Genomic DNA, 19,677 nt, shown 5'->3' with positions numbered 1-19,677 from the left:
ATCTTTACATAGCTTAAATTTTTAGCACACAAGTTCGTTGGTGATACAAATATGTACATGTACATAAGCTTAAAATCTTTTCAATAACAAGCTGGAAATAACATGGAGAATCTGACTACATCGCAGGTGATGAACATGATCTATAAACGTAAGCATGCTTTTCACGAGTTAAATGCATTTGATTGGCCAAGTTACGGTACCTATTCTCACGTTACTTACATAGTATGGATAAATCAACTGCAGAGAGAAATCATTACATATTAACGACTAAAATTGATTATAGGCTTCAAATCTCTTGAGATTCAACTATTAGTGATTAGCAGGTATAAAATGATACATGATTATTGATTGGCCTAGGTACTAACTATTGCTTACTACAAAGGATTAGAATGGTAAGCTTCCACCTTGAAGGCCTTATACAGTCATTTAAGAAAATCATGGATAGAACAATTTGCTGCAAAAGCAGGCGCAACCAACTTCCTTACCAATTGATAATTTTACAAACCTTGGCATAAGATGATCCACAAGTAATTAGGCTTAGCGTAATAGAAAGATCATCAATTTTGTCAGAGTAGTATTAAGCATCTTATTCCCTGTAAACCATATTCAATCAGATAAAATATTGAGTCTATTCAGCCTAGATTATATCTTGGTTGTGGGTTTCAGAAAATTTCAAAACAGCATAACCGACACCCGTCATACTTTGAGGCAGTTCACCGATGGCTTCCCACGTTCCAGATTGCAAATCGAACCGTGAAACCATTTTCTGGCCAGTTTTCGTCTGTACATTGTAACCCCCCACGACATATATCGAGTCATTGTAAACAACGCACGAAGCTTCTTTATGGGACAACGACAACGGAGCTATAATAGTCCACTGACCGACTTCCGGGTCGTAACTCTCGGAAACCATCACAGGTAAACATTGGTGATTCGCGTTCAGACAGCAGCCGCCGAACACATAAAATTTATTGTTCGTTTGACACATCACGTGCCAGCCACGAGCGGTGTGCATCGGTTCCATTTCATCCCACATATTAGTGGCCGGATCGAATCTCAACATCTCCGAAGTGAAGTTATTATGACTGTAGCCGCCGGTAATATAAACGTAGTTATTATGAATGACTCCCGAATGAGCGTGCCGCACGGCCGGTAACGAACTAACAGTCTCCCAGGCATTATCCGCCGGATCGTAGATCTCCGTCGACGCTAAGCTTCCGTCTTTTTGCTTGCCGCCTACGGCGATCAACAAATTACCGAGAACGCCGGCGAAAAAGTACGCGCGCTTATACAACATCGAGTTACACTGATACCACGTTTCGAAGCGCACGTCGAACCGATGAACAGAATTGACGGCCGATTCGCCGTGCGCGCACTGCGTACAACAACCGCCGAGAACGTATAGAAAATTGTGAAACGTCACGACCTGACAGTGACTGAGCGGACTCGGCATACTGTCGAACCATCGTCGATGAACTAAACTATCGGATGTAATATGTTCGTCGAATATGTGGACGTCGCTCGACAGACCGGGCACCGGTTGAATCTGTCGCCCACCTACACTGACGACCCGCGTCACGAAAGACCTCATGCCCATATCCAAACCGGTTTTAAGCGGTTGAGAATGCGGGACGACGTGATAATTCAGCGCGTCGATGACCATTTGGACGAGATCTCGGTCGGTCATCATGGCCTCTTCTTTTTGAACGTGGTTTACTATATCGGCCGGTTCCATCAGGATGAAACGGATTTCATTCATCAACGGAATCGCGTACGTCCGACGACTCGGATCCAAACGAATCCACTCCCAGCCGACTTTGAACAAGTCGATTTCGTGAATTTGACTTCGATTCGACTTCACACATTTAAACATCTGCTCGTAAGTGAGATAGTTCAGATTTCCGTCACGCGCTATCTGCAGAAGATTTGTCGTGATAAAGTTATCGATTTGCAGCAAAGCGCTGTGCATGTTATACAGCTTCGCCGTATTGATGAAATCATAGAAATCTAAAGTGGTAATTCCGCTGAGGAAATTACGCTCGCAAAACTCGATCACAGAAGTCACTTGTAAATGAGTGGCCGCCGCGATTACGTCGAATATGTCATCCGTTTCCAAGATGGTCGTCGACGCATAAATCACTTCTAAAACTTTCTCCAAACCCTTCGCCGTGACGCCTTTCAATTCCACCTCCCTCTGGTGACTCTCCTTCATACCGCTCGTAAACATCGAGCGGAAATAGTCCGAACACGACACCAGGATAACTTTGTGAACATCGAATCTTTGACCTAGAGATAAAGCATGAATTAATAATCAATGAGCAACTCTTCGACTTAAATGTACTTCATTGTATCGTAAACAGACGATCTTGATTTTTACCTTCAGCTATGAGCGTCACATCGCATAAAGTTTTATCATTTCGCAACGAATTCAAACCTTGCAACATACGCATACCGTGGTCTTTATTGCCTTCCGGTGGCGGGGGCAGGTTCTGGGAGGTCTCGCCATCAGTCATGGCAGAATCTCTCCGAGGTCGTTTCGATTCCTGACTCATATGAAATCTGACATAAACATTCCTCTGAAAGAAAAAGATGATGGGCAATCAGGTATCAATCTGAGACTAATCACACAGTTTGAGTCAAGTTTAAGAAGTTGCTGAGTCTGAGAGTGAGACAGAGAGGAACAAAATGGAATTCATTTACTCTAGGCCTATTCAAAATTTGGCTTACCATACCTTTTTATAGAAGTTATCAGAGCTTCAGTTCAAATTTAGAGAACCGCATCTCGAATTGTCATCTTTAACCAGTTACATCGCTTAGTTCAGTCTGATTACTCCAAGGTTTCAGTAATTCGGTGTTTTTCGGAACATATTTCTGTCAATAGCGGATGATTATGTTACGCTCATTGTAATTGGCTGTTGCTCTGATATCGTCCAATCAGATTCCTCCTATCATTTTTCAACCAGAGCAAAACAAAATGGCCGCCTTTTTAGAGACGACCTCGAAAAATTTAAATTATTAGAAATTCAGACCTTCATCACAGTTTGATATTCGGTTTAATGTTAGTTGCTGATTAGGCTTGATGTATCTTGCATCATGAATATTGCTGATAGTTTGCGAAAGTTCAACGAAATGCGTCAAAAAGGTAAATATTTTTAAAAGTTTCATTCACTTCCGTGTTATGGTCGCCTTAATTACCGAAAGAAAACTATAATTATATTTCTCAACGGGCGTATCGTCGTGATTTTCAGATAATTCATCTTTAGACCAACTAAAAGCCAACGAATTGGATCTGTTTACGAAGATCTATCAAGAATGGAAAGGACCCGATCAACACAGAATGGGAACTTACAAAGCCATCCCTCGATTTTATTACAAAGTAAGTAAGAATATTTCGCCCAACAAAAAAAAAAACAAATAAAAAGCATGATCCTGAATCATGAATCATTTATTAATTGCTCGCATAATTTCGTTTCTGTTAAAGCTTTAAAAAATGTTCAATTACAGTTGCCTTCTGAAGATGAGACACTCCTCCAAAAGCTGAGAGAAGAATCTAGGTAGGCCTATCTAATTTTTATCGCCTTTCCATGATTTATGAGGATTCTCACTTATCTGCTTAGATTAAGTTGTGTGATATGTCTTTAATTTGATATTCTAGGGCTGTCTTCTTACAAAGAAGAAGTAAAGAGTTGCTGGATAACGAGGAACTTCAGGTGAATATTTTGTGCCGATTAAAGAGCAAATCTGACACTGTATTGTAACAAGTGTTGACACAGTAATTTTGGATGGTATTTGTAGGGTTTATGGTTTCTGTTGGATAAGCACCACACTCCCCCACTGGTCGGTGATGAGCAAATGATTAACTATGCCGATTTCTTGAAAGTTGGTGACAAAGCTGGCATCAAATGCAGGTAAGCTAAAAATGCTTATGTATCAAATAGTCCTAGTACATGTAGGCCTAATAGTAATTCGGTTTCTATAACGCTCTTTTTACTGTGATACAATGTTCAACGGTGCTTTGCATTTAATTATCATCATAACCCCCAGCTTATAACTCTAATACCGAGCAACTACTAGCGCTCAGTACTAAGAGTCATTTATCAGGCCAGTTTCCCCATTTACTCTTAGATGGAGAGAGGCAATGATGATAAGTGTCTTGCCCAGAGACGCTGCGGTGTACAGGGTTTGAACCCACGACCTGGCTTCCCAGACTTGAACACTACCCACTGCCACTCACCTACACCGCTCCACAAATATCTAATTATTCATGGGGACACTGGGCATTTGCTTGTTATTTTGATTGATAAATGATAAGTTTAATTAGCTGATATGATTTGATTATTAATAATGATGTATTATTTCTTCTTTCAGGCCATTTTTCACAGCAACTGTATTTGCGAAACTTCTCCAAAATGACCCATATGGACGTATTTCCATCATGCAATTTTTCAATTACGTAATGAGAAAAGTTTGGCTGCATCAAACACGTATTGGTTTATCATTGTATGACGTGGCTGGCCAAGGATACCTGAAAGAGTCTGTAAGTTGTGTAGTTTTAAAGATGTTTCATTCAGAACTACCTTTTTACTAAGGGCCGATCAAATATTTCAGGTTCATTTTCAAAACAGTTACTCTATTGAGAATTAATTTTTTTAAGTATTTCTCTTTTCAATTGCAGGACTTAGAAAACTACATTCTCGAGTTGATTCCAACTTTACCACAATTAGACTGTCTGGAGAAATCATTCTATTCCTTCTATGTTTGTACGGCAGTGCGCAAATTCTTTTTCTTCCTCGATCCTCTACGAACTGGTCGCGTAAAAATTCAAGATATTCTCGCATGCAGTTTTCTTGACGATCTTTTAGAGGTTTGTGAACGCGTCGATTATTTTGTTCAAATCATTCAGGTGATCGATGATGATGGTTATTGTTTGACTGATTATTTAGCTACGCGATGAAGAACTACCCAAAGAGGTCCAGGAATCAAACTGGTTTTCCGCGCCTTCAGCTTTACGAGTATACGGCCAGTATTTGAATTTAGACAAAGATCACAACGGAATGCTCAGTAAAGAGGAACTTTCAAGGTACAGTTCTCTACAAACGGTTGAAACAGCATGTTTTATTCTTTTGATTAGTTGTGAAATAATGGCTCCATGTAGTCAAATTGATCCGATCTGAACTGATTTCGGTATGAATTTTATGTTATGCCCCGCAGTTATACAGAAACGCCATTTCCTCCACTTGCTGGGAGGTATCGGTAAGACCAATATTAAATGCTTTTATAGCCAACTCTGTAGGCTAACGGTTCTACAGAATATCTCTCTTGTTTCTCTGCACTACTCTCTAAATGCAGAGGATTCGTTCGGGTGGTGATGGTAACTTTTTCCTATCTCGGAACGAAATTTAATTCATATGACACGGGAAAAAGTGGAATTGGTGCTTTCATTTTTGGTGAATGAATGACCATGTAAATTCTAAATCGTCAATTGCTCTCGCACAAATATCGAGTACGGTTGGACTGACTACGACGGCAATGATCTTATTTTCAAATTCTGCGATTACTAATTATAAAGAAATGCTACATAAGCTCCTCTTCTATCTGAATATACATTTTCTAACCATTTTACCATATATCAGAAAGCGTATTTGCTTCAACATAGCCTTTAAAACCTAGAAATATAATCCCTGTTATTGTATTTCATAATATGTATGTAGTTTATTGGAGTTTAAACTCATCTTTACATACAATCAATCGCAGAGAAAAATTCTTAGAATCAAGCCACGTCTTTCAGTGACATTTACCAATTGAATTTCCATTTATCATTCAATTTCCAGATATGGCACTGGAACGCTGACAGCTGTATTCCTTGACCGTGTTTTTCAAGAGTGTCTTACTTACGATGGAGAAATGGTAAAATGCAATACAAACATTCACTTCGAGAAAATTCTATAGAAAATTCCAGATTTGTTATATTTATATATTTCGAACATTTTCTAGGATTACAAGACTTATCTCGACTTTGTGTTGGCTTTAGAGAATAGAAAAGAGCCCCAGGCCTTACAGTATCTATTTCGAATACTTGATGTCCAGAACAGGGGCTATTTGAATGTATTTGCCCTGAATTACTTCTTTAGAGTAAGTAAAGAATAAACATATGTTGATATAGCTGGGCTTGAAATGAGCATTTGCATTATTCGGACTTAATATATTTTCGGATTTTTCTTTGCCTTCAGTCGATTCAAGAACAAATGAGAGCCCATGGTCAAGAACCGGTGTCGTTCATAGATGTGAAAGATGAAATCTTTGATATGGTTAAACCGGCAGATCCCTTAAAGATAGCCTTACTCGACCTAATAAACAGGTATGCGCTGTACAAATTTTCTCTTGTAAACCATAAAATGTATGATTTATTTTAGCAGTTGTTTATCTTAAGCATAATGAGTATATAAAGATTTAACTCAGTGATAATCATATCTTTTGTATTTTAGTGGACAAGGGGATACAGTTGTGAGTATTTTGATTGATCTCAATGGTTTCTGGACGTATGAAAACAGGGAGGTTTTAGTTGCAGAGGCTCCCGATGAAGCAGAGATATGACCTATGTACCAGAGGTATGACCTGTGTGCGCTATGCACAGCTGTGAAAATTTATTGAAACAATCGCTAGAAACATATGAATGGCATTTATAGAATAACTTATGTTTCAATAACAAGAAATAGTATTTTATACAGATACCTGCCAATAATCAAATAAATTTTCATTTTACATGCAATATTTGTACTGGTATGTATACATTTGGGCAGTATTTTATGGAACTGGTCAGTACCATGCATTTTGTAGCGACTTATCATTAAAAACTGGTTAAAACAGGATATTTATGATTCATATATGTACCAGTATATTACTTAGGAAATATCGCATTAAAACATACTGGTAATTGAAAAGAAAATATACTGCATTTGCCTATCTGGTTTTTGCTTTAATCATGTTGAGGTATGCATTTTCATAGGTTTTATCAGGACTATAATGTATTATTCTACTGTACCAGGAAATACAAGCAATGTAAAACTTCACTTAGACTGTACTTCACATCCAAATCTAGAAGGCAATTAAAAATGTATCTATTATTCAATTAAATCCATAGAAGAGCAAAGAAAACTGCACGACACGAAACTATCAGTTGGGCTCATTATTGTAAATAGAATTGTACAGCCTGTACCAATATGCCAAAACATGTATTTATTACTTCATACAATACCAGTATAATTTTGCAAATGAACAAGATTCTATGCATCTTCCCAAAATCTTCATAGCTAGGATTTAGGGTAGCCATTGGCCGCTTGTCCACTGCATAGCACTAATTTGTAAATCTTTTGTACAATGAGTAGACTGCATCCTTTCTAAGTCTTTGCCAACAAACATGAGTGGTAAATTGTTTTGTATATATAGTGTGGCTTTTTTGCTAGAAAATTCAGTCAAAGCCTGTTGTAGTACCATCGTCGGGACCAAGAAAAATATGGCGTTATAACGAATTTGGCATTATAAAGAATATTTTTTTGAATGTGAAATGAGCATTGGCATTAAAAAGGATAATGATATAACGGACTTTGACTGTATAGCGCATTGTCTTTAATGATGTAAAACAACTTTTTGACTGAAAATTTAATGTGGTTTCAAGTCAGTATTATTAATCTTTGCACTGTAAAAACCTGCACATTGGTTGATGAGGATGAATAAATTGTTTTTTTATAATAATAATCATGTGTATGGCTAGTTTATTAGGTTCAAACTTGGATCTGTCTTTCTGGCCTTTCCATCTCTTCCTTAGTTTTATACATTTTCTGGGATGTTTTACTAGGCATCCTTCGAGGATGCAATCTGTACTAGGACAATGCAGCGATTCATGGAACCTTGGATAATATGGAGGACTGTTCCCCACTAGATAATACCAACATGTACAACATCAGTTGCTAATTCACAATTTATTAAGTTATCTCTAACATATTATTATAATTGTCTACATTTTCTTAGGTAGTCCATCCAATAATATTCCTCTCAGGACCGCGGAAAATCCTTTCAGTTTTGTACTTGTATCGGAAAAATCATCAATTTGACATTGAAGAAAATCGGCTAACAGCAGTATACCTTCTATCACGCCATGAACTTTAGCTGTCCAGATTATGTTGAATAAATTCTTTTCTGCAACACAAACACAAATGATTCACTTAAAACATAGATAGCTCTATAACTACGCAATGAATGTAATAAGATAAGTACCTTCAAATAATCGAGAAATTTCTGGTATCGCATCAATGAAATCATCACAGATATCAGTCGCTAGTTGTTGGATGTAACACCAGTTAATATTATCTTCAGAATTCTTGAAATATCCAGCAGGAATAGTCTACAATGAGGAGGCATTCTAAGGTCAAAATATAATCAACAACACTAACTATGTTCTGCTACATGTGGGCTAAATGTCATAAAATATTTATTATGTAAGTTTACTCAAAGCCTACCATCATGCATTTGTGTAATGTAGTTAACAAATTAACTTTCTCGGCAAACATGTTTATTTCTTCTTGTTCAAACAAGATCAGTGACCTAAAGAATGATTTAGAAATATCATTAGGTCTTGTTTAAATAAATCACTAATAAAGATATCAATTATTACACAGACATACTTTTCACATGTAGCAGTTTTTTGTAATATATTAATGAGAGATCCTTTCAAGTAGAGTTTTTCGCAAATAAATGGCAGCCAGACCGAGATAGTTTTAGACTGTTGAACGACGTAATTAGCAACTAAGAACAGTCCATGGTTGAACTGCACACTCGTGTACTGAAAAGATAGCAATAATGGTACAGAAGTTCCAGTTACGTAGACATAGAATACCTGGTAAGTATATTATTCCCTACTCAGCAAATCATTTATCACCGGGGACAAATTAGATACTAGGAAATTTCTGTTTTGTTAAAACCAAATCATACCATGTCCATGAAACCGGCCCGAGGTACAGCGCAGGTTACTTAACAATATTTTAATTGCAGTCAAAAAGATAAATGACCCATACCTGAATTCCATCATCAATAGCAGGTGACAATGAAACAGCAAATTGACTTATCATTCGACGGATTTCTGGATCTTCATCTTGTAGAAGCGTTACAGCAGCATCAAACAAACTAGAAAGACACGACAATATGAATATTTGATGATTCCTAGGTTAGTGTGAACTGATCAGTGCACTAGATAAAACGATATATACTTCTTTTGAATGTAAAGGCTTTCGGAATTTTCATCCGTGAAAGATTTTCCACCAGCAATATTCAGTGCATGAGCACAGTAGAGTCTGACAGCCACGTTCTCTTTTGGATGACTGACTTTCACCAAATTCTCACTCCAAGCAAGTATAAATTTCCTGAATTGAAAAAAATGACAAGTGTGTATTTGTAGATTTGATTTCAGTCAGTCACTGCAATAGAAGACATTTTACTTACCGGTATTCAACATTCTGCCAGGCGTCTTCACTATCAGACAAAATGATGGCAATGATACACAGTGATCCAGCAGTAAGGCTATTACTTTTTTCTGACTTGCAGATTGAGTCCAATTTTGATAGCATATGTCTAAAGCTTTTGGGTTTGCAGGTCTGTTCAACTCGTCTTTCATAATGAATTGAAACCAGAACATCAATACACATTTGCAATAAGTTCATAGATTTTTCACAATCAAAAAATTCAAGAAGTTGCGCCTGCAAATAAAATGGACGACTTTACGTGATAAACATACCATTGATATAAATCATTCCCTGGGAAAGATAATCACCTTTATTGCATAATATTTTGATGTATCAGTACTGCGTAACCAGTTTAGAACCGATTTCTTTACTTCAACTTGCTTGTTTTTCAAGAGCAAAATCTCTAAATCCTCGGATAATTTTTCTACGTCATTGGCATTACTCTGCATTATTGAAGACGCAACTACTTGTTGAAATTTCCCATAGCCAATCTACAGACAAAACATTTTACATAAATATAGATGCATATTATACGTCCAGTAGATCTATCCAAATGTTTAGCATCATTTATACCTGGGTATGCGTTGCAAGGCTTTCTCGACCATCCAAACTTATTTCTTTCATACTGGAATGCATCATTGTATCCTGGAGCCTAACACCTGATAATTTACAAACTTTGTTCATAATTCGAAGGAACAATGCTCTAGTCAAACTGCAGGGATTTTGTGATGTGTTTATCCATGATTTCAACAGAAGCTTGTCTAAAATTTCCTGCCACGAAACACTGAGTCTGGAATAAAACAACAAAACATAAAAGGATATTGAAAAATGCCTTAGCGACAAGTTAATGATATACCTAAAACCAACCTTTCCAAGGACAGAAGTTTTTCAAGCAACATAAGGAGGCCATGAAGTTCATTCTGATTGCATACTTCAGCAGAGTTTGGCAGCTTATCACAAACAATATCAAGCATGTATTTGTGTATATCTTTTTTGGCGATAAAAACCGGAGTGGAGGCAGCAGTAAGTTCTCGAACAGCATAAATTGGGTTTTTCAATAAACCAAACAATGCTTCATGAAATTCCTAAAGTAGAACGCAAATCTAGTACAGTAACAATGGCAGTACATGCAGTGTTAAAACATTTTACGCAGTCTTTACCTTAAACTCTGTCAGATCAATATCAGCACCTGGAGATAGCCTAGCAAGGATGGCCAGAATAGGAAATATAGTTGGTTGAATTCGACCAGTGCTATGACAACTTCTTAATAATCCAAACATGAACTGTCTCAAATCAGGATACTGAGCAAAGAACTGATTCAATGTCAATGAAGAGTTGAAAATTGATGTTTCATCCTTCATTCTCTTTTGTCCAAGAACTTTCGACAATACTGTGCCTTGAATGGGGATGAAAGTGTATCTCTGCAGTAACTCTTGTGAACGAATCAAATACTTTTTTCATCATATATTACTTACCAAATAATTGTGTGGCTGCGTTCCTTAGTGCCCAGGAAGCGGAACTGAATCCTGTGATTGAAAAAATCATCAAATCACTGAGAAATGGTTGAATAGCAGATGACAAACTTGACTCCTTCAGTATTGCCTTCATTATGTTGATGGCATGAACCTGTGGCAAGTCAATGCGCTGGTCTTCATCATTGGGCAGTGGAGTTGAACCAACATCTAACAAAGTTTGTACAGCTTCATTTAACAAAACCGTCTGACGTGAAGAACAGTAGAGAAAATACTAAGCATACAAGTAGCGTATCAAAAAAAATTCTAATGAAACAAAAATTTATTTACACGCTTTGTTATCAGTTCACTTGCAACTATACTCGTGACTAGAAGAGGGAGTCCAGCTGATCTGCGGGTTATTGATGATGTTTTGCATACTGTCGTCAGCATAGAAAGCACCTGAATGAGTCATTAGAAACGTACTTAATCTACTAGTTACATACAATGTATAGTAGAGATACATTCATATACGTATTACCTCTCTGTATTAATTGTAAAATCTTATCGTCAATAAACTTGTATTATATTTCATTGTATAATATTTTATCTACCTTTTGCAGTATTTGTTTGGGAATTTCCTGAATGCTTCGGCATTTTGATGTAATTAAGCACGAGCAAAACTGCAAAAATCCTTTATTGCACTTTTCAATTGCTCCCTTTAAGAAACAAAACAAGACAATGTGGCTTTGTACGGTTTACAGTGTAACGGGAATATCGAATAGTTAAACGGTGTAAAACATACCCTGTGTCTGCACTTAGTTAGAATCTTATAAAATAAATCAGCTATGTCCTGAATAATAGACTTCTCTGACAATATTACCCCATCTACTCCAAATGACTCAACTATTTGACCTAATAGTAAACTGCATTCCTAGAAAATAAGTCCAAGTTTGAAATGTTTAAATACAAGCCCGAATACATACAATTGTATTGTCAGATATACTGTTACCTTTAAGTTAAGCCAACACCAAGTGAGAACCCTTTTATAGTGTTCAGAGAGGATTGTCGAATCTTCAATGTCCTCATCAAATTGATTAGCGGCTGTCAAAATTGATAATCCCATCTTTGCAAATGATGGTGAAGTGGCTGAATACAAAATGTACATTCAAAAGGTTAATGATCTCAATCTTAAAATACTGGAGTAAGCTTATAACTATGTAACAATAGTGACCTTTATCTTCAGCGCAACCTCCTAAAACAGATAGGACATCATTAATGACTGTTCTACACAATGACAGCATCTTTTCGACAGTCTTCATCCACTCCACAGAACCACTCTCACACATTTCTGCATTGACTAGTCTCAATGTTTGCAGCAGACATTGTATTAAGCCATATCCCGGAGATGTACTAGCTGCTAACTGAATATTTTCTTCTGCTCTCAGCACGGAAACTTCTATTTCATTAATAAGAAATTCAACCGATTCTATCAAAGGGAAACCACTTTTTTCCATTGATACTGTGGCCAAATCATTTTCAGTTTTGAAATGCCATTTACACTGTATCACATACCTATAAAAAGATGGAAACTGAGTCATATCCTGGAATTTGATTATGGATAGTAACTACCTAAGAATATACTTACATCGATACTAGCATGTTAAAAAGTTGAGCACCACACGAACCATCCTGTTGTCTGGGACTCGAACAGAGCGTCAAGCATTGTCTAAGTAATAGTGTTGCGAACAACTCAGGGTCAATTGATGTCCACTGTATTGGCCATGGGAAAGTAGACCGCAGCAATTTACAGGTTGCTATTTGAATCTACAGAAAGAACAGATACTCCCGTACTTATCTAATAATAGTTACGGGTAATACATTTTGTTCTTTGAATTTGTTTATAAGACTTACACTACTTGAATCATCTTGCGTACAAGCCAATAATGCTTTAATACATGTCTGAGAATGGAAGAGAAGACAACCCTTGCTCTGTGCGTATGATATGAGCAAAATAACAGAATCTGTAATGAATATCGTCAATTTTACCTTCACTTCGACATTATTTAAGTAAAATATCAAAGAGAGAAACATGAAAATTCATTGACGAACCAGTAGCCTCATTTGAAATGAACGCGTCATATAATGCCGTCATCACTTCAATCACAGTTGACTTCCTTTGAAACGATGCACCAGGATATAGGTTCGATGTACATAGATTTAGGATCCAGTCAACAAAATCTATAATATATGATCCATAGATATATATTGGATGTTGGGCTACCCTCAAATCTGGACATACAATTTCAATTTCGTTGTTAGTGTTCATTGATCCTCCAGATCTTGATCAATAGGCCTTATTTCACAAATATCACAAATACCGGTATTAGAAATTCTAATCACTTAACAAACCTAAATTATCATCAATCTTTCCTTGCAGAGTTTTATCCGCTTGACAAGTCTTGCCAAATGCCTTCCATAAGGACAGACTACTATCCCTAACTCGAATGCATATAGCTTTAATTCCAAACAGCAAAGCTGTACGAAATTGAGGGGAATCAATATTGAGATTTATAGCTAAAAACTCCTTGATCAGATTACGTTCAATGCAGCTCAAATTTTCTGAAATTGGATAAGAACCAAATCAAAATCTTCCAGGATAGTGTATAAAGCTTGAATACATGTAATAATAGCAGTACCAGTAGTATCTTTCTTTGTATACCAGTTACCTGATTTTTTTTTTGTCACAGTTAACAAAAGGAAGGCATCAGCTCTTATATCATCATCAGTATGATAAAGAGCTTCACGTAAAGGTTCTTCACCCTGAAATAGAATTTCTGATAATCAGTTAATTCTTATGAAATAAAAGGCTTTGCAAAAGGTAGATGATTACCCATCGTCAACCACGTCCACATACATTAAGAGCAATGATTTGCTGTTGTCTTGCTAATTTCATCACTATCACCCATGCATAGAGGTAGCTGGAGTGCAATTTCAAATAATCATTAGATCCAGTTTCAAGTCGTCTCTGAATGATGGTTTGAATAAGTATGTCGAAAGCTTCAGGGAAAACCTTTAATGTATACTTCACGCAGAACTGGGAACAATTGTGACGAAGAACACTAGAAATTCAAAAATAATCACAGAAAATTTCAGTATAATCTACTTCAATGTAGTAAATGTTTGCAAATGAATGAAATACCTGTTTCTGCTAATCAAAGTTTCGATTATGACATCCAGCCATGTCTCAGACCATTCAGAAACATGGCCCGTATTTCTTTGCAGTTTTATAAGTTCCTTGTACAGTTCTGCAGATGTTGAAGCCATGAAATTTACAGCCTGGCATTTGAATAGTTCTTTAGGCAAATTTGGATCTATCAGCAAGACCTTCAATAACAAACATAGTAGACAATGCTTGCCCTTTAATTATGGCATCTCTTATTACGGTAGTATTTTCAACGAGAACCAGCAACTAAACAAATTACTGGTATTAATCAGAACAAGGATTTAACGAAAATCAAAGTATCTATTTAAAATTTTTCTGATTAAGACCTCACCTTTTTGATACCAACATATTTTACTAAACAAATGAGCATGCGATGCTTGCCCTTAATTTGCCATGGCATCTGCAGTAGAGTTTCCAGCAAATGATCAAATAATTCATCACAACTCATTGAATAGGAATCCATTTCTTTCTTATGAATATCCAATAAGCATGTGAACACTTGGGATGTCAATTCAGGCACACCAGATACGGAGCTGTCCCAGTGATTCCAAATTGCTTTAGTAGTGTTCTGCACAAAATGACTATCAGCACCAAAAATCTTTCTAGTACATTCTAGTGCCTTATCTGATAAATTGTGAGTCCTCTGCAGCATCAGATCAAGGTATTTTAAATTTGTTTTAAACCATAAGAGTAAAGTTTGAAATGCATGGTAAACATGCTTTGTGTAACAGAACTTGACAATCTTCGGAAAGGCTTCAGTAAGTATACACGTCTTGTATGCTGTTATGGTGTTTATATCTGAGCGAATGTCATTTAGAAGTATATCTGATGATGCTGAAGAAAGCGTGCCATATATAAGACACAATTCACCAAATCGGCACACTTTGTTATATTGCAAATTTGCTGTGTCTTCTGATGAAGTTATACCCTGCATCATCAAATCAAATGAAAGCTTTGACGATTTACCTGAAAAGAAAATTTTTTTTTCCTTTGATTACTGCTGCCTATGTTTCTCTACAATATATTACGACACATGTATAATTCTCACCTAATGAATGATCGAAATTCAAATAGAAATTTATTCCTTGTTCAACTGGAAGTGTGTTCAAAAAATGACCCACCGCAGATCCAGCAAGCAGATGCACATCTCCTGGAGTATAAACCTGAAACGTATACATACTTTCTTACAATAAACGTTATTTTCTTGTGTGCATCTCTCTTTATTAAATGCAAATGAAAAACTTACAGCATCAGAGAGAATATCAATAAGATACTGCATAAGTTTAGCGAAACATGCACCGAATTCACTTGAAGTTACATGATTGAAGTTAATTTCCTTGAATTCACTCTGGTAGAAGTTAAGAACTTGTAAACATAGCTGCAAAAAGATATGAGTATCATATGTAAAAATCTCTGGAATAAATTTCTAAATAAAAATTGTGGATATCCTACCTTCACACAAGTAAGAAGACTTTGCTGTTCTCCCCAAGACCGAGTCATTTCTCCATTCATCTCTTCCTCTAGTTTGATGAGAAAGCCAGGGAAATGAGATTTCAAAGCAGTCCTCCAAGTATTGCTGACATCTAATATAGGTGACCCTACAAGATACATACACATTTCAACACCAGTCCTTACTTTATCTTAGCCTCAAAATTGAATTAAACGAAATAGGGCCTACAGCTTTAGCAACTGAGACTGGTTTGAAATTAAACTTGTAATATTTGTTTATAGATCGCTCTTACATTTCAATATTTCTTTAGTGTGAATCAAATTTTCTTTGATAGCAAATATCACACCATCACTGTCTAGAGATGAGCATTTACTGGTAATCTGAAAGAATTGCATCAAATTAATATGGGCCTAGGCCTAGGTATTGATAATTTAAAATTAATTCCAGTACAAGAAGATGATAGATATCAATTTCAACCAATATGCTTTCATCAATTCAATTAGGTATGCCTATTAAAAATCAAATCACCTTTTCTAATATGTGTAGAGCCTTGGTGTGAGAACTACACAGAATAGCTAATTCAACGAGTTGCTTTAAAAACCTCATCCATCCTGCTGATGCATTTAACAAGGATGCATCTTCATGATAAAATATTCCATCTTTTTGAAATGTTATCCAAACTCCTTCCAGAATTTTAAACTCATTTGCTGTAAGTTTTACAAGTTTGGATCCTCTGCATTGAAAGAAGAAGGAAAACTAATTAGATTTTTTTTTAGCAGGCAGGCAGACAGGAAATATAAATACGTCTCGTCTTTTTAGTTCTTTCAGTTCTTTAGTTTTACTTTTAGACTTATTAGTTCTACTTCAACATGAGTGTCAGCTTTTCGCTCTACCTTGAATTCGATATTATCTCATCGATTTTGTCTAAAACTTCGTCGTCCATCAAGTACATGTATTCGAAATGTATGTCTTGGTTGGAGTATAAATAAATAAATTTCAAATGCAAAAGTTGATTTAAATTTATTTTCGGATCCTCGCGACCTTGAAATTGCGCGCCAATGATTTAAGGGTGGACAATACATAGTGTTTGCAAATTCGCACTCCGTTATCCATACTCGCGGGCCACTGGTTATATTTCATATCGTACACTTGTTGGAGTAGTATTCAGGGAACCGCTTGAATCGAGGAACCGGTAGATGGCGGGTCAATCGCTCATTCAATAGATGGCGTTCCTTTCATCAGTAGGAGTAATGGCTGCCAATCGAACTGTAAATATCGAAAAAATGCGAGAAAAATGCACTCAAAAAATGATGATAGGATGAGCTTAGGCCTTAATTTCAAGCTAGATTTTTATGCTTCCACAGTGCTCGAATTTAGGGGATCCAGAAGGGAGGTTTTACCTGGATCAAAGTTCCGTGACGAATGAGGTTGTGTAACAACGCGCAAAATCATGCGGAAATCTTTGCTGCATGAATTGAATGTACTTACAGCGCCCTAGGCTACAAGCCATGGATGAATCAAATTGTCTTAATTTGGACAAAATTCTATATTCGGCCTATCCCAGTTGGTTTTAGCAAGGTTCCACTGATTGATTTATTCTCTTGAACTTTGAAACATGCCATAATTAATAGGAGCCCTAAATCAATTTGGTCTTAATTTGATAGTACCGATACCAAGGCAAAGTCGTCATTGAATCAATTTCTTTCAATCTGAATCAGAGCAGAGAATACTTAATGAACTATGCCTAAATCAATTTTAACAATTTGTTCACGTGCCCAACGTTTTAAATTAATCTCAAATCATCAAAAATATGGTTTATAAGCATGGAAACAGGAAACATCTCAAGAATTTCAAACCTTTTCTCTTCAACATGAGAAAATGAAGACTTTTTGACAATCCTTCAATGCCATGTGAAAAATCAATGGATATAAAATGATGGTAGGCCTATATTGAGACTGCACAGTTTCACGGGTGGTATTTAATTAAGACCAAATTTGAGGTATGTGTTGAAAAGATTAAGCAAAATATCCCCAAAAAATTGGGTGCTGATCAGGCCAAATATGAAGGCACTTTGGGTCTTAGAGGGGGTCCCTGGACTCGGGGCCAAGAATAGTCCCCAGGGTTGTATTGTAAAGCCACCAGGAGTCCATTTACCTGTTAGGGGGGCCGGGGCCAAGACTCATCGGGCAAATGTGATGAGGGTTTGGTTAATCGTTAAGGGGTGCACCGTGCAGGTGCCTGTTGAATGTAGCACCAATCGGACCACAGGTAAAGCCACCAGGAGTCCATTTACCTGTTAGGGCGGTCCCTGGGCCCAGGGCCAAGACTCATCGGGCAAATGTGATGAGGGTTTGGTTAATCGTTAAGGGGTACACCCTGCAGGTGCTTGTTAAATTTAGCACTAATCGGACCACAGGTAAAGCCACCAGGAGTCCATTTACCTGTTAGGGGGGGGTCCCGGGGCCAAGACTCATCGGGCAAATGTGATGAGGGTTTGGTTAATCGTTAAGGGGTACACCCTGCAGGTGCTTGTTAAATTTAGCACTAATCAGACCACAGGTAAAGCCACCAGGAGTCCATTTACCTGTTAGGGGGGTCCCTGGGCCCGGGGCCAAGACTCATCGGGCAAATGTGATGAGGGTTTGGTTAATCGTTAAGGGGTACACCCTGCAGGTGCTTGTTAAATTTAGCACTAATCGGACCACAGGTAAAGCCACCAGGAGTCCATTTACCTGTTAGGGGGGTCCCTGGGCCTGGGGCCAAGACTCATCGGGCAAATGTGATGAGGGTTTGGTTAATCGTTAAGGGGTACACCCTGCAGGTGCTTGTTAAATTTAGCACTAATCGGACCACAGGTAAAGCCACCAGGAGTCCATTTACCTGTTAGGGGGGTCCCTGGGCCCGGGGCCAAGACTCATCGGGCAAATGTGATGAGGGTTTGGTTAATCGTTAAGGGGTGCACCGTGCAGGTGCCTGTTAAATTTAGCACCAATCGGACCACAGGTAAAGCCACTAGGAGTCCATTTACCTGTTAGGGGGTTCCCTGGGCTCGGGGCCAAGACTCATCGGGCAAATGTGATGAGGGTTTGGTTAATCGTTAAGGGGTACACCGTGTAGGTGCCTGTTAAATTTAGCACCAATCGGACCACAGGTAAAGCCACTAGGAGTCCATTTACCTGTTAGGGGGTTCCCTGGGCTCGGGGCCAAGACTCATCGGGCAAATGTGATGAGGGTTTGGTTAATCGTTAAGGGGTACACCCTGCAGGTGCCTGTTAAATTTAGCACCAATCGGACCACAGGTAAAGCCACTAGGAGTCCATTTACCTGTTAGGGGGGTCCCTGGGCCCGGGGCCAAGACTCATCGGGCAAATGTGATGAGGGTTTGGTTAATCGTTAAGGGGTGCACCGTGCAGGTGCCTGTTAAATTTAGCACCAATCGGACCACAGGTAAAGCCACTAGGAGTCCATTTACCTGTTAGGGGGTTCCCTGGGCTCGGGGCCAAGACTCATCGGGCAAATGTGATGAGGGTTTGGTTAATCGTTAAGGGGTACACCCTGCAGGTGCCTGTTAAATTTAGCACCAATCGGACCACAGGTAAAGCCACTAGGAGTCCATTTACCTGTTAGGGGGTTCCCTGGGCTCGGGGCCAAGACTCATCGGGCAAATGTGATGAGGGTTTGGTTAATCGTTAAGGGGTACACCGTGTAGGTGCTTGTTAAATTTAGCACTAATCGGACCACAGGTAAAGCCACTAGGAGTCCATTTACCTGTTAGGGGGGTCCCTGGGCTCGGGGCCAAGACTCATCGGGCAAATGTGATGAGGGTTTGGTTAATCGTTAAGGGGTACACCGTGCAGGTGCCTGTTGAATTTAGCACTAATCGGACCACAGGTAAAGCCACTAGGAGTCCATTTACCTGTTAGGGGGGTCCCTGGGCTCGGGGCCAAGACTCATCGGGCAAATGTGATGAGGGTTTGGTTAATCGTTAAGGGGTACACCGTGTAGGTGCTTGTTAAATTTAGCACTAATCGGACC

General features: G+C 38.0%; 4 protein-coding genes across 5 annotated transcripts; 1 reads left to right on the top strand and 3 right to left on the bottom strand.

Moving 5' to 3' along the window:
• Position 1: 1 nt before the first annotated feature.
• Positions 2 to 2,874, bottom strand: LOC141902925 (kelch-like protein 9). Its single transcript, XM_074790897.1, has 3 exons — positions 2,733 to 2,874; positions 2,378 to 2,576; positions 2 to 2,286 (listed from the first exon to the last, which is right to left on the bottom strand). Exons 2-3 carry the CDS (start codon positions 2,550 to 2,552, stop codon positions 638 to 640), a joined length of 1,824 nt encoding a protein of 607 aa, XP_074646998.1. The 5' UTR covers positions 2,553 to 2,576; positions 2,733 to 2,874; the 3' UTR covers positions 2 to 637.
• Positions 2,875 to 2,968: 94 nt separating this feature from the next.
• LOC141901747 (serine/threonine-protein phosphatase 2A regulatory subunit B'' subunit gamma-like) lies at positions 2,969 to 7,722 on the top strand. 2 transcript variants are annotated; one of them, XM_074789190.1, is made up of 13 exons: positions 2,969 to 3,142; positions 3,249 to 3,376; positions 3,505 to 3,554; positions 3,656 to 3,710; positions 3,796 to 3,908; positions 4,369 to 4,537; positions 4,676 to 4,864; positions 4,944 to 5,080; positions 5,212 to 5,253; positions 5,832 to 5,907; positions 5,995 to 6,132; positions 6,231 to 6,358; positions 6,486 to 7,722. In XM_074789190.1, exons 1-13 carry the CDS (start codon positions 3,094 to 3,096, stop codon positions 6,592 to 6,594), a joined length of 1,383 nt encoding a protein of 460 aa, XP_074645291.1. In that variant the 5' UTR covers positions 2,969 to 3,093; the 3' UTR covers positions 6,595 to 7,722. The 2 variants fall into 2 exon arrangements, with proteins under 2 accessions (XP_074645291.1, XP_074645299.1); XM_074789198.1 differs by lacking the exon at positions 5,212 to 5,253.
• A 274-nt stretch (positions 7,723 to 7,996) lies between these two features.
• On the bottom strand, positions 7,997 to 14,939 carry LOC141912221 (tRNA (32-2'-O)-methyltransferase regulator THADA-like). The gene is made up of 25 exons (XM_074803443.1): positions 14,524 to 14,939; positions 14,169 to 14,353; positions 13,884 to 14,088; positions 13,696 to 13,789; positions 13,379 to 13,588; positions 13,079 to 13,207; positions 12,881 to 12,990; positions 12,615 to 12,793; positions 12,201 to 12,541; positions 11,979 to 12,115; positions 11,772 to 11,900; positions 11,581 to 11,685; positions 11,318 to 11,428; positions 10,991 to 11,234; positions 10,676 to 10,911; positions 10,383 to 10,600; positions 10,089 to 10,305; positions 9,824 to 10,006; positions 9,496 to 9,749; positions 9,264 to 9,416; positions 9,072 to 9,180; positions 8,682 to 8,839; positions 8,517 to 8,601; positions 8,275 to 8,401; positions 7,997 to 8,196 (listed from the first exon to the last, which is right to left on the bottom strand). The coding sequence occupies exons 1-25, from the start codon at positions 14,842 to 14,844 to the stop codon at positions 8,015 to 8,017; spliced, it is 4,422 nt and encodes a 1,473-aa protein (XP_074659544.1). The 5' UTR covers positions 14,845 to 14,939; the 3' UTR covers positions 7,997 to 8,014.
• Positions 14,940 to 15,079: 140 nt separating this feature from the next.
• On the bottom strand, positions 15,080 to 16,636 carry LOC141898817 (uncharacterized). The gene is made up of 7 exons (XM_074784971.1): positions 16,536 to 16,636; positions 16,171 to 16,375; positions 15,935 to 16,022; positions 15,645 to 15,790; positions 15,439 to 15,570; positions 15,241 to 15,355; positions 15,080 to 15,120 (listed from the first exon to the last, which is right to left on the bottom strand). Exons 1-7 carry the CDS (start codon positions 16,592 to 16,594, stop codon positions 15,080 to 15,082), a joined length of 786 nt encoding a protein of 261 aa, XP_074641072.1. The 5' UTR covers positions 16,595 to 16,636.
• Between the last annotated feature and the right edge of the window lie 3,041 nt (positions 16,637 to 19,677).

This window comes from Tubulanus polymorphus, chromosome 1 (genome assembly GCF_964204645.1).
Source record: "Tubulanus polymorphus chromosome 1, tnTubPoly1.2, whole genome shotgun sequence".
NCBI classification, from domain to species: domain Eukaryota; kingdom Metazoa; phylum Nemertea; class Palaeonemertea; order Tubulaniformes; family Tubulanidae; genus Tubulanus; species Tubulanus polymorphus.
This window is presented reverse-complemented; position numbering and strand designations above follow the sequence as displayed.